General features: G+C 32.8%; 1 protein-coding gene across 2 annotated transcripts in view; it reads left to right on the forward strand.

The window, feature by feature from the left end:
- Positions 1-27: 27 nt before the first annotated feature.
- Positions 28-16,818, forward strand: part of LOC126853197 (baculoviral IAP repeat-containing protein 6) — a 33,554-nt gene continuing 16,763 nt past the window's right edge. Inside the window, exons 1-26 of one of the 2 annotated variants that reach the window (XM_050598748.1) lie at positions 28-261; positions 1,477-1,796; positions 2,080-2,324; positions 2,535-2,874; positions 3,456-4,995; positions 5,102-5,276; positions 5,584-5,802; positions 6,095-6,515; positions 6,626-6,776; positions 7,081-7,231; positions 7,319-7,543; positions 7,636-7,890; positions 8,027-8,315; positions 8,402-8,563; positions 8,984-9,289; positions 10,915-11,211; positions 11,690-11,904; positions 12,489-12,645; positions 12,718-12,909; positions 13,044-13,264; positions 13,498-13,748; positions 14,250-14,425; positions 14,701-14,888; positions 14,980-15,124; positions 15,672-15,831; positions 16,235-16,616. In XM_050598748.1, the coding sequence (XP_050454705.1) occupies positions 84-261; positions 1,477-1,796; positions 2,080-2,324; positions 2,535-2,874; positions 3,456-4,995; positions 5,102-5,276; positions 5,584-5,802; positions 6,095-6,515; positions 6,626-6,776; positions 7,081-7,231; positions 7,319-7,543; positions 7,636-7,890; positions 8,027-8,315; positions 8,402-8,563; positions 8,984-9,289; positions 10,915-11,211; positions 11,690-11,904; positions 12,489-12,645; positions 12,718-12,909; positions 13,044-13,264; positions 13,498-13,748; positions 14,250-14,425; positions 14,701-14,888; positions 14,980-15,124; positions 15,672-15,831; positions 16,235-16,616 (7,361 nt within the window). In that variant the 5' untranslated portion in view covers positions 28-83. The remainder of the gene's footprint in view (positions 262-1,476; positions 1,797-2,079; positions 2,325-2,534; positions 2,875-3,455; positions 4,996-5,101; positions 5,277-5,583; positions 5,803-6,094; positions 6,516-6,625; positions 6,777-7,080; positions 7,232-7,318; positions 7,544-7,635; positions 7,891-8,026; positions 8,316-8,401; positions 8,564-8,983; positions 9,290-10,914; positions 11,212-11,689; positions 11,905-12,488; positions 12,646-12,717; positions 12,910-13,043; positions 13,265-13,497; positions 13,749-14,249; positions 14,426-14,700; positions 14,889-14,979; positions 15,125-15,671; positions 15,832-16,234; positions 16,617-16,818) is intronic. The other variant, XM_050598750.1, reaches the window with a different exon arrangement.

Raw genomic sequence — 16,818 nt, forward strand, 5'->3', positions numbered from 1 at the left:
TTGATGCGTGCGCCATGTTTCTCGTAATGTACGAGCGTTAGAGAAATTTTTTTCTAAAAGTGTGATTCTCTCGTATAAGCAAAATGGCTGATGATGATCCGTGGTTACTGAAAGAAGATGGTTGTTTAAACGTAGACACCGAGTGCAAAAGCATAATCTATCATGCCAATTTAAACGTTCTACTCATCACCACTGGTAGCGCACAAGTATACGTATTCGATGTCAACTCCGGCGTGATTTTGCAAAGAAGTTCTCTATCTGGTAAGCATGTGTACGGATCTCGTCGTTAAATTGATTTTCACGAATATCGAGAAAACCCGACGCTTTATCGCACTCCATTGCACAAATCCGATGTTTGCAAAATACTGTGCAATAATGTCTCATAGTCAAGGTCGCGCACATTTTTCGTACGTTAGATTTCGCATCGCATTGATTTTAAATTGTCTCTCATGTGTAGAATGTTATCTCGTTCTCTCTGTCGATTTTCCGGTAAAAAAAAAAAGAAAAGAAAGACCTTATTGCAATTCGCCTTTGTTGCTCCATTTCTTCTCAATCTAAATCTAAAACATTGATATGTATGTGTGTGTGTGTATGCGTGTGCAATACACACACACACACACACACACACACACATACTTTTTTTAGTTATGTTTTTTTATACTTTTTTCAATTTCTCGCATTTTCTTTGTCTTGTCCTATGTGCAGATGTATAAATTTTGTTCTAAATGCAGAGAGTAATATAGTGCAGAAGAGGAGACTTGTAATTCTATTGAGATCAAAATATTTTAGTCGAAAATTATTTATTATTTCTTTCTAAATTGCCATTTTTGTTAACTCGATAAACTGTCTTGATATTTGCCTGAATTATAAACATCTAAAAACAGGTTGAGCAATTTTTCAATAAGCATCTTTGTATAGCATATAACTGTAGGATATATGGTGATATTCTAAATTTGTTTGTTACAAACAAAAATGTGAAAACTATCTATGCTACTTAATATTAATGCATTTGTATGATTTTGCACCATCTTTTTTCAAAATTTTTATGATAAAAATATTCAAAGGTTTTTTGTTAGTTTATTACATATATATAAATTTGTTTTTTAATTGTTGAATCTAATCGAAATATTGCCAAGAAAATTATATCAAATTATATTAATTTTATATCAAACAATTTTACAAAATAGAAATAGATAAATGGTAATATATTTGATATTAGCAATAAGAATAATTAATTTACATGTTTATAATTATATCAAATTGTTATTAAAAGATTATATTTATAAATAGTAAATTATTATCAAGACATTATAAAGATGCTTAATAAATTAATACAATAATATATATATATATATATATATATATATATATATATATATATATATATTTATATTTATATTAATAATAATAATTTATATGAAACAAACAAAAATTTACAAGATATTTTTATTTATATTGTAATTGCAATTGTTATAGGTAAATTAAATGGAAAATTACAAGGAATATATTTATCGGATGGAATAGACAAAGTGTTATATACAGATGGACAGGGGATTGGGATACGTAGCGATTATAATGGGGTCCTGCTGTTGGATACAATTTTGCAAACCCCAGTAACTAAAAGTGAAAATATCATAAAACTGGAATTGCTGCTGTCAGAGGCTACAATATTACTTCAATGTCTACAATGTGTAGAGCTGCCTGGAGTAGAACATTTGCTAGAAGTATTGCAAGAACTCTCGAGTAAAATTGTTGCGGCACAAGCAAATCAGAAGAAAGGTATTAAAGCTCAAAAAGTAAGTACAATTATTAAGTTAATCAGCAATTACCTGTTATACAATACTTGATGCAGGGTCATATCTCAAAACTAGTTATTGTAGATTATGGATGATAATGATGAAAGAATCTATGAAATTAAAAAAATTATTTTAAAATTAAAGTATTTTTTTCTTAGCGTATTTTTTTCTTCTTATAAGGAAAAAATGTGAACTTGTAGTATTTTCAATAACATAATTTCTTCAAAAATGTACATAGCTTTCTGTATTTGACTTTGCTCGATTCTACTCTCTCTCATTGCAGTGGAATACGATATGTTTGGAGCTACCACATGGATCTTTAAAACTTGTATGCTCTGGCTTAGTAATGGAATTAAAGAGGCAAAATCGGCACATAGCAGCACTGCCTATTGCTTCTGCGATTAATGAACGACTAAATGGCCTATTGCCTAGTCTCGCACTAGAAAGTGGTCCAGCTGATAGAGCATTAATGTTTAGCGAAGCAGCGCGACGTAATACATTTCCAAAATGGCCACACATGAATTACAAGTAAGTAATGTGTTACACTGCTTTGTACAGCTTTGAGTTTCTGTCAAATCAAAAATGTAAAACATACATTTGCATGCAGAGAGTAAATTTTTTTCCGCTCAAATTTTGTAACACATGTCTATAATATTTATATAATTTGAAATGTGTTAATAAATATACAGATGATATTTATGTACATGTACAATAACTGTATAATTGAATACATTTCAGATGGGCTTTACCTGATCAAATGGCACAGGCTGGTTTTTATCACGAACCGAATGCCACAGGTGATGATAGAGCAATGTGTTTTACTTGTAATGTGTGTCTGGTATGTTGGGAGCCCACAGACGAGCCATGGTCAGAGCACGAAAGACATTCGCCTGCATGTCCCTTTGTTAAAGGCGAATACACGCAGAATGTTCCGCTATCCGTCACTCTCGCAACTGCCCCCGCTTGTGAGGTGGGTGATACAGTGGACGTCATAGGTACTACTAATGTTACGGGCCTCGTGGCTACAGCCTCTTCCAATGGTTTTGTAAATATTTGGAACATGACGAATCAGTTGAAGGTAAGTGTCCATCTATCAAGCAGAGCAAAGTATAATATTTGCGTATAAAATATCGATAAAATTTAGCAACTTTTATTTTATAACGATATCACAATTATTAGATCCCTTTTGTTATATTTTAATGTAAGAAAAAAAATTGTAAAAAAAAAAGGAAAAATCTTATATGTATGTGTTTTATTTGATAAGCTTGTGATGTTAAAACAAAAAGTAAGGAGATTATAGTGGTAAAGGTAATAAGTTGATTTTGAAAACTAGTGACTTTTATTAAATAACTTTCAGTTCTCTCTCTCTCTCTCTGTGTGTGTGTGTGTGTGTGTGTGCGTGCGTGCGTGCGTGCGTGCGTGCGTGTGCGTGTGCGTGTGCGTGTGTGTGTGTGTGTGTGTGTGTAATTTTAGTCAGAAAAGATGATTGAATAGAGTTAAAAAATTAAATAAAAATTTCTGGTATGTGTTAAAGTTAAACAATTAGCAATTAACTCCCTACTATTAATTTTTGTTATTTATTTAAAAAACTAAGCTTAATGCTATTATATATGTCTCTTTCTTTATCAAACTAATACAATAAACTGTTGCATTTTGCAGAGAGAAGTATCATTTTATATATCTACCTTGGATCAAGAAATAAACAATAAGGAATCAATACAATTTTGTGCTACACGGAATTTGACAACTACGTATTTAACGAATCTGAGCTCAGATTCGGATCCACTTTCGGAATATAAATCCTCATCGTTTTATAAAGTACATGTCACAGCGCTTTCGGTAGTAGGATCTTCAATAACTTTAAAAGAGAAGGCGAAAAATACCAATTCCACAATCTCGTCGTCTATAAATACCGAGATGTCGGAATTGAAAATTCGACCGTGCTTAGTGTGCGGTGTTACAGTGACGATTAACAACAATTCTTCGCAATTGAGAACTTTAGAAAACGTATGGGCCGCCTCAAGTGATCTAGCGAGCTCGACGTCATTGGTACGTGCGATGAATAGTGTAAATAGTGCCACCAGTGATACTCTAGATATAATGAAGGTAGCGGGTGACAGTAGGTACATATCGTCGAGATTGCATTACTTAGTGCTATATGACTTTCATCATAAAGTTGCGACGACGCAGTCTCTCAAGGAGGATAATTCTAAAGATTCAAAGACTAAGAAGACCCTATCCGGGACTGGAACCAGCGCCAGCTCGAATGGCGGTCGCCAAGAAAGCTTGTATCAAGAGCTCTTTCTTGGTAAATTTTTATACGAAGTGCCAGTTATCGAGGACGTAGACTCTGATATGGTAGTCGGTCCACATTATGATGGCATCTTCCCGACTACCACTCTAACCGCCTCATCATCGAATGGCATTTACTCGAGTCCTATCGGTATTCCTATTGGTTCCGCTCCAACAACATCAACACCTTACGATCCCAATTTCGCCTCTATCAATGGCTCGGCCCATTTTGCGTCGACATCCGATTTGACAACGATGAATAAAAAGAGCTTAGATCTTATGAAGATCACCAAAATGGAACCAGTAGTCGTGAAGACATTAATTATAAACGCGTCGGAGTCTCTTCGTATTACATGTATAATCCCGTCCAAGGATGGAAGATACTTGTACGTCGCGATGTGTCCCGCGGCAGATAACGCGACTTTTGCCGAGTCTTCCTCGTTAAATACTAATCAAATGGACGTCGACGATGAAAGCGATTTTTTTCCGCAGAAAAGTTATATGTATTGGGATCACAATGACAGCCAGTCCAGTAAATTGATAAATGGCGAAACACATAGTAACGAGAGCAATACGAATGCCGTGCTGCTTGTGTATGCTTTAGATTTCTCGGGGCCAGTAGTAAAAGTGGCATCAGAACCATTGGTGAAGCGTGAATTATCCTCGGAACAGGCACCGATAGAACATGTACTCCTTCCTCTTCAGGAGAAACAAACAAAGTGTACGACATCTTTCAATACCTCTAGTACCAATTCCAATAGTAATTCAGCCGCTCAGGAACCTGCCGGGCAAATTGCCTTAGTGTGTAAAGACGGTGTGGTCAGATTATTAAACTTGAATACGCTTAAGACTGTAACGGAAGCAAGATTAGATGGAAAGAAATTTATCTCTGCGACTTATTGCAACAGTAAGTGTATTTTTGCAAGGAAATAAAATGAGAAGCGAGAATTGTATAAATTAGGAAATTAATTTGTGAGAAAAAATTTGTATGTTACGACCGCTGATTCTTTTAGGTTTGGAAAGACTGTGCGTATGCACGAGCGATGGCACGTTACATTTCTTCATTACGGCAGAAGAGGAGGATTCTACAGAGGAAAAGGAAGATGTCGAGGATGTGAATATGGGTAGCGAGGAAAGCTGTGTTAACGAAAATATAGCTCCTAGTACATCAACATCATCAATTTGTCAGTAAGTTTAAGTGCAAACTAAACGTTCTGTCCTCTCTCTCTCTCTCTCTCTCTCTCTCTCTATATATATATATATATATATATATATATATATATATATATATATATATATGTAAAATAGATATTTATCCAATAATCAATATTAAAATAACTATCTGATAATGTATTTTATTTATTCTATTTCGTACGCACGCGCTCATATTTTGGCATAATTATATTTATATAAACATTAAAAATTGTGTAATTTTTTATCTGCATTTTTTAACCGATTATATATATTTATACATGTATTTTTTTTAACGTTTCAGTGATCAGCTATTAGCGCATAAATTAAATTTCTCTTACTCGGATTTGCGACTCTTGTATGAACTCACAAGATTCGATCGACATTCCCCTGCATATAGCGCGACCGTTCCTCCATGCTGGAATGAAATGATGCAGGCTCAAAGACAAAGACGTCATCCGCAGCATCTTCATCAGTCGGAAGATCAGCATCATACGAGAACTTGGCGATTGCAGAGTGACGCGTAAGTCGATATTATAATAGAATACATGTTTGAAGAGAATACAGGATACATGTATTAGGAACAATTGCATACATTTCAAGTATGTACATGTTTCTTTTATGAAAAAGAAGAAATCAATAATAATTTTTAAATGATTTGATGATGAAAAGAAGGCAATTAAACAATTTTAAATTTCTGAAATTTTTAAACTCTGTTGATAATTGGCACGAAAATGGACGAACAATCGGCCGTTATAAAGACAAGTATAGTCATATAGATTATACATGTGCGATTTTTTTATATTTTATGTCAGGACTACTTGGGACGAGCATGTGTTTGAGCTTACTCTACCTCGAAGCGCATCAGGAAATATAGGGCATGTCGATGTTCGATTTACTTTGCATGCATTTTGTCAAGAATTACCGACTATTCAAGTTACTTTATTGAAGCAAAATATAAAGAGAATCGGCCATCAGAAAGTGTCTACCCCCGTAGACGAAAAAATCGACTTTAATATAGGAACAGACCAACAAAAGAGCGAAAATCCAGTTATCACGGAAGAATATCAACGTCAACATAATACCGAGATTCTCTGCGGTCCTATCGATTTGCATCGTTGTATGGATTTGTCTTGTCGCTCGGGATGTGTAACGTTGACAAGCCCAAAATTATTTCGCTCAAAGGCTAGAACGTTACTCGTTCATATTAAAGCTTTAATAGATCAAAAAGATGGAGTAAGTAATATATCTGTGCCAATCTTTTTGAAAATTGCTTTTTTCTTTATACGCGATAGAATCGATTGCTGTAAATAAAAGTGTTTCTTTTTCTTTTTTCCATCTTGAAGACATCTACAAAATCAAAATCAAATCTAGCAGAAAGCAAACCACCTACTTGTAAAAAGTTGAAAATATTTGAGGTACGACCACTTATACCTGCTAATGCTGGCGAAAGATTTGACGAAAATGCAAGTAGCAAAAAGTTGGGATGCTACATTGGTAAATATAATTTGTATATATGTGTGTGTGCGTGTGTGTGTGTATAAATATAAATTATATTGAATTATTAAAAATGCTTTGTATATATATTTTTTTTAATGCGTTTTTTATAATTCAATATAATTTATATATCGCTGAATTGACATAAGAACTAATAAAAATAAAATTATATTTTGTTCCAAAGTGTCGTCTTTTATTGAATCTTATTCTATTTGTTTCATATTAGTGAATTGGTATAAAAATTAATAAAAATGAGACTATATTATACCCAAATGTTGTTGAATTTTATATGTTCATATTTAAGGTTGCAATTGGATTCATGAGATTTCCATCACAGTGAGATCGGTACATTCTACCAACATAGCCAACGAAAGGATACAAAGATGTGCCATGTTAGAGTCCAAAATCTTTGTCGATAATCTTTTAAGCATTGCATGCCTGCAAGGATCTATCGAGTAAGTAACTAGAAGTACAATAGATAATAGTTCAATAGCATATTTAATTAAAAAATCAGATTTATGCTTGAGTGAATACATTTGCAGATCTCCTGTTGTGCAATCTATAGCTCTTGACATCCTAATATGGGTAGCCTCAATAAGATTAACGAGATTGCGTAGCACACAAAATAATGCTGAAATAAAGGCACTTCAATTGGAAACAATACGTTCTGTGCAAGGACGATTATCCAGTTTATTACAAACATGTCTCTTGCATGCTGGTAGAAGTATAGCACATAAATGTGTCAAGTTGATTGTTCTTTGCAGTGGGTAAGTTTGATCATGCAAAACGATACAGATTACACAATATGTATTATTATACAGAGATTTTATAGAAAAGAGAGAAATTTGATTCTTTTTAGAGGATTTTATAATATAGAAGATTCACCGGCTCAAACTTTTGACGAAGTTATGCTTTCCGTCTTGGTTAATTTATTGCCATCGATTGTGGAAGTACATTGGGCTGGATCATTAAGATGGCTACAATTGCTTATTACCAGATTTTTGCCATTGGATAGAAATCATAGTATCGCTCAGAAGTGTATCTCACTAGTGCAACAGATAGCTGCTGAGATATCTAATAGAGTAAATCCTTATCATTTGCTGCTTGCTACAAGGTGAAATAATATTCCTCAACTATGTATATATATGTATATATGTATATATGCTTTTTTGAGATTTTTATAATTTATATTGTGTTATAATTTTAATAATGCATACCTCTTTTTTTTCTTTTCTTCCTTTTCTTTTCAGATTCGGTCTATATAACACACCCTTTGAAATGGAACTTTTTGACTTGGAACCCCCGATGCTACCGAAATTTAGTTCAATGCCTGTGACGTATGCGTCCGTTGTTGCCAGCGAGCAAACAGGTCCATCTGCTACTTCGGCAAATGCCGCACATTCTTCCAAGATATACTCGCAGGATTCCATCGATCTGAGAGATCTATTAACACTTCCTACGCATCCCGCTAGTGAATTTATAGTATCCAGCAAATTGAAAGCATTGTGTGCTAATCACAATATGAAAGGTCTCCTTGAGGTATAAAATATTGTATTTAACAAAATGTATTTAATAAACTGTGTGATTATTTCCCGAATGGCTTTGATATTTAAATTTTAATTTAGGTCGAACCTCTTCATTTCACTTGTCACGCTGCCTCTGACGGTACGAAGATGGAAAAGATCGATCCTGGGATGAGCACAATTAACATTGGGCCCACTCTCTACGATAATACGGCGACAAACAACAATGGTGTACCTGATATTAAAACGATACATCATACTTATGTAAGTATTCTGCATGCCATTATGTAAATCTAATTTAAATGCATCTTTTCAAATGATGCAATAATATGAATTATTTCGGTAAAGGGGATGACCATAGAAAGCGATAATAAAACATTGTTGCTTCATTATTAGAAAGTGCAGTGATGTCAATAATAATAATAGTGATAATATTATACTCGTAAATTTTACGGTTTGTATTATGTCGCAGACAATAGACAGCAGAAGACTCCAGCATGATAATCAAACGAAATAGTAAATCGATTGTATAAACCTACGGCCCTCGTAAACTAGGCAAATTACGTTTTTTCGTAATTAATAGTAGCCGTCTGTTGAAAGTCATAAACATTTTTTGAAACGGCATAAAGGTTAGGTGTTTTCAGAGTAGAAGACTTTTAATTCAGATAGAAATATTAATTGTAGAACTTGGATGCTGGATCGCTAGGACCACATGTTCAAGCTAAATCAACAGCTACATTAAGCGATCTGCTTAGTATGTATACGGGAAGAATGCTAAAGAAGCCATCTCCGCAACTGTTGCTCACACCTGATGAACAATCAGACTGTGACGAAGCTAATGATATATCTGGTGACAACCAGACTTGGCATAACACACAAAACAATATGCCCAGTTCACACATGTTAAGTTCAATTGTAACAAAAGAAAAGTCATGCGTACAAAATATCGATACTGCTGTAAACAAAATTGAGGATGACAATCCTAAAAAGGTAGATTACATAGACGAAGAAGACATGCATCACACAATATTTTTTTTTTTCATTCCTTTTTTTTAATCCCTGTTTTTAAGTCGAGTAATACACTATCCTTTTGTTCTTTACTTGCTTTGTTAATACGCTGGTTGTAATTCAGATCGTTCTTTCGTTTGCTAGAAAATTGTACATTTATGTCAAATGTACCTGAATGATGTTAGACAAATTGCATGGGCTATATGAAACTTGTATTGAATTTGTATTCAATGTTGGCTCGATCGCTGCATATAACATTATTTCTTGTATATATATTCAGAAAGAGAGAGAGAGAGAGAAAGGGAGAAAGAGGGAAGGAGAGAAAGGCAACGGTTTCTTCTCTCTTATTCTTTTCTCTAAATTATTTATTCACAACAAGGAATACTATCAACTAGTTTTTAATACCACCATACAAACAGTTGTTTGCACTTTTTAAGTTGTGTGCGAGAAATGTACATAATTTCCTTTTCTTACACTAGCTTTATTGTTTGATGCAATTAGGATCAATGATTATATCAATTTTATGTATTGAGTAAAACTTTATTGTACTTCTTATGTACAAATTATAATAAGTAACAATTTTGCAACACTTTGAAGCTCCATTGTGTAAATCTCAACAGATCTACAGATGTCTATGCATATTCAGAAAATTTTCTAGTTGCACTTCCATCTTAATTTGTAATTCAACAGGCATATTATTGTACAAGGAGTTTCATCATTGGCAACTTTAGCTTTAATAACAAACAATATGATCAATTTTTCAATACATTTTACAAATTATACGGAGTGTCCGATAATTTTTTACACATCCGAAGTGTGAAGATAGGCTTAAATTGAGAAGGAAAGTCCTACACCATTTTGCGATTTTTGTAATAATTATTAAGCTATTAATTAAAAAAGATCGATCAATTCGCGTGAATATAAGCGCGCAGAGACAATTGGTATGCTTGGACGTGAGAATCCTTCGTTATATACCGCTCGTACGTAATCGTTGTCATTTGTAGAGTGCTCCTCTCAAAACTTCGTCGCGCGATTAATTCACGCAAACTTTGGATTGTCTTTAGGTTGTCCTTTCTCGCCACACGTTTATACTCACGCGAATTGGTCGATTTTTTAAAATTAATTTCTTAATAATTATTACAAAAATTGCAAAATGGTATAGGACTTTCCTTTTTAGTTTGAGCCAATCTATCTTCACACTTTGGATGTGTCAAAAATTATCTGACACCCTGTATAATTTCTTTTTTTTTTTCATGAAAGTGCCACGAAAGATCATACACTATTTTCTAATTTTTACCATTAAAATTCTATCAAGATAATATTGACCTCATTAATGGAATAATATTTATTGAATATATTTATTGAAAAATTTAAAGATTCTTTCATTAAAATTATATTTGCAATTTGTGGGACATCATGTATGGCACAAGTCTTTATTATGTATTTTGATATACTAAGGAAACACGATTTATCTTTCTTAGCTATATAATTATTATATAATAGATGAAATAACACTACACTTTTTATATTTTTGGCCTTTGGCAAGTATATATAAACTTGGATATAACTATTTCATTAATAATCGATAAATTATGTGAATGTTGCAGCGAGAAGATATTACATTTCCATGGGGTAGATTACTGTGTTGGCCACCTCAGCAAGCGTTGGTCGTTGAACGAATGCATTCAGGAGCTCGTCGATTCGTTATTTTAGATTTTGGATCACCCATATTACTGACTGATCTAATGATTCCGTCGTGCAATGATTTAGTATCGCTGTCCATAGATATTTGGATTAAGAACGAGGAAACGGATGGCACTCGACTTATTGTCGCTGGTGATATTGGCAGTAAGCCATTGATTGTTTGCGATTTTCAACCACCACCAGTGTGTAGATATCTCAAGGTAAAATGTATGCAATATATTAATATTATATCCTACCAAATGTAGATGTCAGATGTAGATGTTTATTTTAGTTGCTCTTTTTCTTTTATGATTATTTTGTTGCTTCTTTGCACAATTCTCTTTTGCATCCTATATTTTCTATCTTTTTACTTAAAGACCTTCTTACTTTTGTGTAATACTCTTCATACGTAAATTATAGAAACAGATATAATTGTAACAATTTTGTTTATAAGTTTTCCCTTTATCATCATTTTATGCTCTCTCTTTTTCGTTCCTGTGCTCCAATCTTATTTCTTTTTTATTTCTATTATATTATTACACTATCATTTATATACAGTCTATTATCGCCTGTTTGCTCGCTTATGTTTTATTTATACAATATTAATTGATTTTGATGTAATATGAATATGAAATTTGATGTACATAATTTGATATAAACTCAAATTAATCTTGTATATATCTTGTATCATCATTGCAGATCACTACAATAGGACGCTATGGAATGTCCACAACTACATGTAAAATACCATTAGGAGTGTTTTATGGACATATGGTAGTTTTGCCAGGAGAAGACTATTCCGAATTAAACGATTCCTCATTATTTGACGACAATATTTTTGATCCTTCTTTACAAGTGACCATTGATACACAATGTAACATATTGTCAGCTTTAGCAGAGGATGTACAATGCAGGTATTGTATAATAAAGATGGGAAGTGAGGGATGATAAACAATTGCCTATGTATACAGGATGTTTTGCAAAGATTATGCCAATGCTCATGAGCGAGAAAAATACAATAAACTGAACAGAAAAATCGTACCATTTTGCAATTTTTGCAATAATTATTGAAATTTTTGAAATAATTATTGAAATTATTGAAATTAATAATTGAAAAGGATTAGCGAATGAGCGCGCGTTTCGTGTGGCTAGATCATGAGATATACGCTCTAAGCAGCGAACTTCGCAATATTGCTCAGCAACGAAAAATTTGGCAGCTTGATGCTTGGGTGTACCTCGATTCTCGTCGCGAGGCCAAACTTTTCGTTGCCGTGCGACTGCGAAGCTCGTCGCTGGCATATCTAGAGTACGTCCCATGGACTAGCCACACCAAATGCGCGCTCATTTACCAATCTCTTCTAATTAATATTTCAATAATTATTGTGAAAATTGTAAATGAATGAAGGACTTTTTTGTTCAGTTTATTGTTATATATATGTATATATATCACGTATTTTGTTCTATTAATTTTTAAAAATATATATATATTTTTTTTCAGATTTAGTTTAGCAATTGAACGATTAAAAGCTTTGTTGGATCCATTGCTGTGTTCAGAAACTCCTAACGTTATGCATATGCAAAATTATCTTTATTACAACAAGACAACTAATGAAAATAAGGAACAACCATCGGCAAAGATACTGTCGACATATCAAGTAAGATATAATTATGAATGTAATTTTAGAAATATTTAAAATAAAAATCATTTAAATTTGTTATTGTCATAGGAATGTATTATGTTTCAACATCAATTAAATATTGTACGAGGTGTCTGGCGACGTCTCGAATTGTGGAGAGGTTTGCGGAATGTGCCAACAACATCTTTCACAAACGCACCCAGTGATAAATTACGAGTCCTCGGAGAAACTCTGCTTGACATTCTGTTGTACACTGTGTACGAAATTGGTCCAGTACCTAGTGTATGTATGCACTATCGATATTGCAGATTTTAAACATTTAAAGTTGGCAATATAGTTAATCGCTAAATAAGTAATGACATAGTTTGACGATTTTTTTTTCTTTTTTTATTTTTTTATTTTTTTTTCAAATGTAGATACACCGGCCAACATCATTATACGAAGTTTTTACTCCAACAATCTGTGAAAAATTTTTCCACTCGATATGTGTTGTGACGCCAGCCCCACGTTTACAACTTCATGCAGCTGCGCTCTTAGTTGGTATGGCAGGACATCAACCATGGTGGGGCAATTTCTTGTCCAATACTCTGATAAATCTTTACTCATCTGCATCTATTCATATTTTTCCACAAGATAGGTAAGAAATTGAAATATTTACTGCTTTGAACATTTGACATGAGATTTTTAAATATTATACACAATATAAAGCAAAAGTGGATACTAATGTAGAAAGGAAATTTAGAAAGATCATGTTGTATCTCTTATTATTGATTGATTAGATCTTTCTACGTGATTTTTAAAATATAAATTGATATTTGAATTGATATCTGATTTTATAAGATACATACATAAGTCGAATTTTATTTTTAGGGTATTTATTTTATTGACATTTCTTGGACGAAAGTCGTTAGTAGCGGGAGGAAATAAATCCACGGTTATCGAAGCCATGGTTCGTACATTGGGCAAATTATTGGCTCCACTTACGAATGTACAATCGTCCGATTCTAATCGACTGGACGTCACCTTAATAGGCTGGGTATTATTATTTCTGTCTATATGCTTAGACACCATTGCTCCACCACCTTGTTTTGAAGACAATCATGAGAAAACCAGAGAGCAAGGTATTTTTTTTATAATGTCGCATTTATCTATAATTTACACACACACACACACACACACACACACACACACACACACACACACACACAAAATGCTTTCTTTGTTGAAAAAGTATGATGAAAAATTTTGCAAATTCAGCAAATAAGTTTAAGATTAAAGATCTAAAATTTGTTTGTTAGTTGCTAAAATCAGTGGCAATTTACACGATGCTTTGTACAAAAAAATCAGCAGAGTACAGCATTAGCTTGCAAAAAATTCGAATATTTTAAATTGAGCATGCTACTTAACAGATAAGATAAGCAAAATTAACTTGCTAATATTTTAATCTACATGCTTTTCTATATTAAAGTCTTCTATATTAAAATTTTCTATTATCAATGTCTTAACACATATTGATTGTTAGTAAAAAAAAGCAATAAATCATAGTGTAAATTAGTGCAAAATAATAAATAGTAACTATCAGAATAACAACGTTTTGATTTCTATATTCTTTGTTTTGCAAGGTTTATTTTCTCGTTGGGAATTTATTCAAGGGGAATCAGCCATGCAAAGAAAATATGTTAATGCTAATCGATCATCAGCCTCTCGTAGTTACCGTAAAAGGTTACAAAAGCGTTTATTGCATCATAAACAGCAACTTCATGAATTAGAACAGGCGAAAAAATCTGCAGCATCTAAAGTATGTATATAAAATTAAAATGATAATTCTTATAAATTTAATCGCTAAATTAGACATGTCTTTTATCTATTTATACACTATTTATATATTTTATATACATGTACATGTATGTGTGTGCGTGTGTGTGTGTGCGCGCGCGCGCGCGTGTGTATGTGTGTGTATGTATATATGCGTATCTAGAAAAAAAAGAAGGGAATGGTTTTTTATAATTTTATTTCGCTTTTGGCATAAAAGTAGTAAAAAGTAATGTAAGTTTGTGCATGCAATATATTTAGGGATTGATGACTCTTTCATCCGACGCGGCTACATTGTACAATAAAGTGGAAGCGACGCTGAAAGTTCAAGAACGTTATTTCAAGAAGACGTTAAAACAACATTCTGCAAAGCATTACAAGGATATTCTCAAAAGAAACGAATCATTGCTTCGTAATCCGTGTTGTAGCCAAACACGATCCAGTGCTAGGTTGGCTCTTATTCTTGTTTCACTTTTTTGATTTTATAAACACACGAGTTTGAAAAAATGTATTGACACTTGTTGCTGTACATAATTGTAGCAAATCGGACGTTATGGATTTAGAAGTCGAATACAATGTGACAAATCTCTTATCTCATCAATATGTCTTGCCGGTCGCGCGTGGTCTCGTCGCTCTCATCTTACACAATTCGGCTAATGTGGACATGTTTCTATTGGCTTGCAAGGTAAATTTTACTAATTCTCTGAAAATATTTATATGGATTTCATCATGTCAACTTTATTATACCAATCAATTAAATTTTATTTATAGTATAATTGAATCATACTGCTTTAATTGTGTGTATTTTTCTTTCCCAATGTTCTTAAAATTGTAATACTAAATAAATTTTTCAAGATTATTATAATCTACTTGAAGGATAGAAAACCTTTGGTGCAAATTTTCATATAATAATAATTGCATATAATGTACATATGATTTAAAACTTGTTTGATATCTCTTTATTAGTTATCTCTTTTTGCTTTCATAATCTGAGTAATTTCTGAAAACTGAGATATATATATAAATTAATTAATATTGCTTAGAAGAAGAAAAAAAACGTTATATATATAAATTGAAACAAAAAAAATCTTCCGAAATACTTTTCAAATACCTGAATATACTTTGTTATGCAACATTGATATTATTAAAGAAAATTGAATTGGAATAATCATATAATTTCTACATAGTTTTACAATATTATATGTCTATAATTACATTTTCCTAAATTGTAGATAGTCGCTAGGTTAGTGATATCTACACGTCCCGCAATTGGCTTGTGTGAACTTATGACAGAAGAACAACTCTTAAAACTAATTAGATTGGCAACAGATACATCTGATGTTGCTTGGTCATCACATGCCGTTTCCTGCCTTTTAATGGATCTATTAGAAGGTACACTATACAATTTACACCTTTGTATTATGAATATGAATAATTACAAATAATTAATAGTTATATTAATTATATTTATTTTTGGTTTATGTGCATAATATATACATATGTTAAATTTTTGAAATAAGTCTTATTAAGAAGTAATTTGTTTTCTATTTTTCCATGTTATAACTGTATATTACAAAAATTTTTAGCACGAACTTTTCTTGAAAAACACTCAATGCACTATTTTTACAAATGTGTAAAATTAAATGTCTTAACAATATTTTAATTTAGAGCAAAATACAGCACACCCATGTAATTTTAATTTGCAGGAGAAAACTTGAAAAAAATTATAATAGATGGCAGATTATAGTAATTTGATTGAATAAAAATGTGTAAGATATAAAAATAAAATTTGTAGGAGGACGATTATATCCCAGAGCATGTTCCACTCACGAAAGTAGTCCATCGGAGGAGAATTTGGAATCGCTGGGGAACCATACGGAAGAAAGTAGTAGTCGTACAGAGGAAGATTCGGCCAGTGTTGCAGGCAGCAGTGCTCCTTCCGCTACCACGTTAGCCGAGGGATTCGTCGAAGGAGATGCGGATGAGGACGCACAAGATAACATCGTGGTAACTTCAACTACCGCGAGTACATCCAAATCCAATGGTTATCTGCCGTCTCTTTTGGAATCTGATGATAGCGAATTGGAAGATTTTCTGGACGATATATTGGAACGTGGCAGAAATATGTTGAAGAAAGATAGTACAGTATCGAAAATTTTAACTTCGGCCATTAGTGGGTATTTATCTTCGATTTCTTGATTCTTTTATGCATGTAATAACGATTATACTTTTATGCGTGTACAACGATTATTCCTCGTGCGAATAGGCACTAATGCTAGAGACTCGCGGTTATTGACGTATATCGAGGTTAAAAGCCATATATGCGTAAAACAGTAACATAATTTTTAATTACATTATTTTTAATTACCGCTTGAACAT

The sequence above is a fragment of the Cataglyphis hispanica genome, chromosome 11 (assembly GCF_021464435.1).
Source record: "Cataglyphis hispanica isolate Lineage 1 chromosome 11, ULB_Chis1_1.0, whole genome shotgun sequence".
In the NCBI taxonomy this organism is placed as follows: Eukaryota; Metazoa; Arthropoda; class Insecta; order Hymenoptera; family Formicidae; genus Cataglyphis; species Cataglyphis hispanica.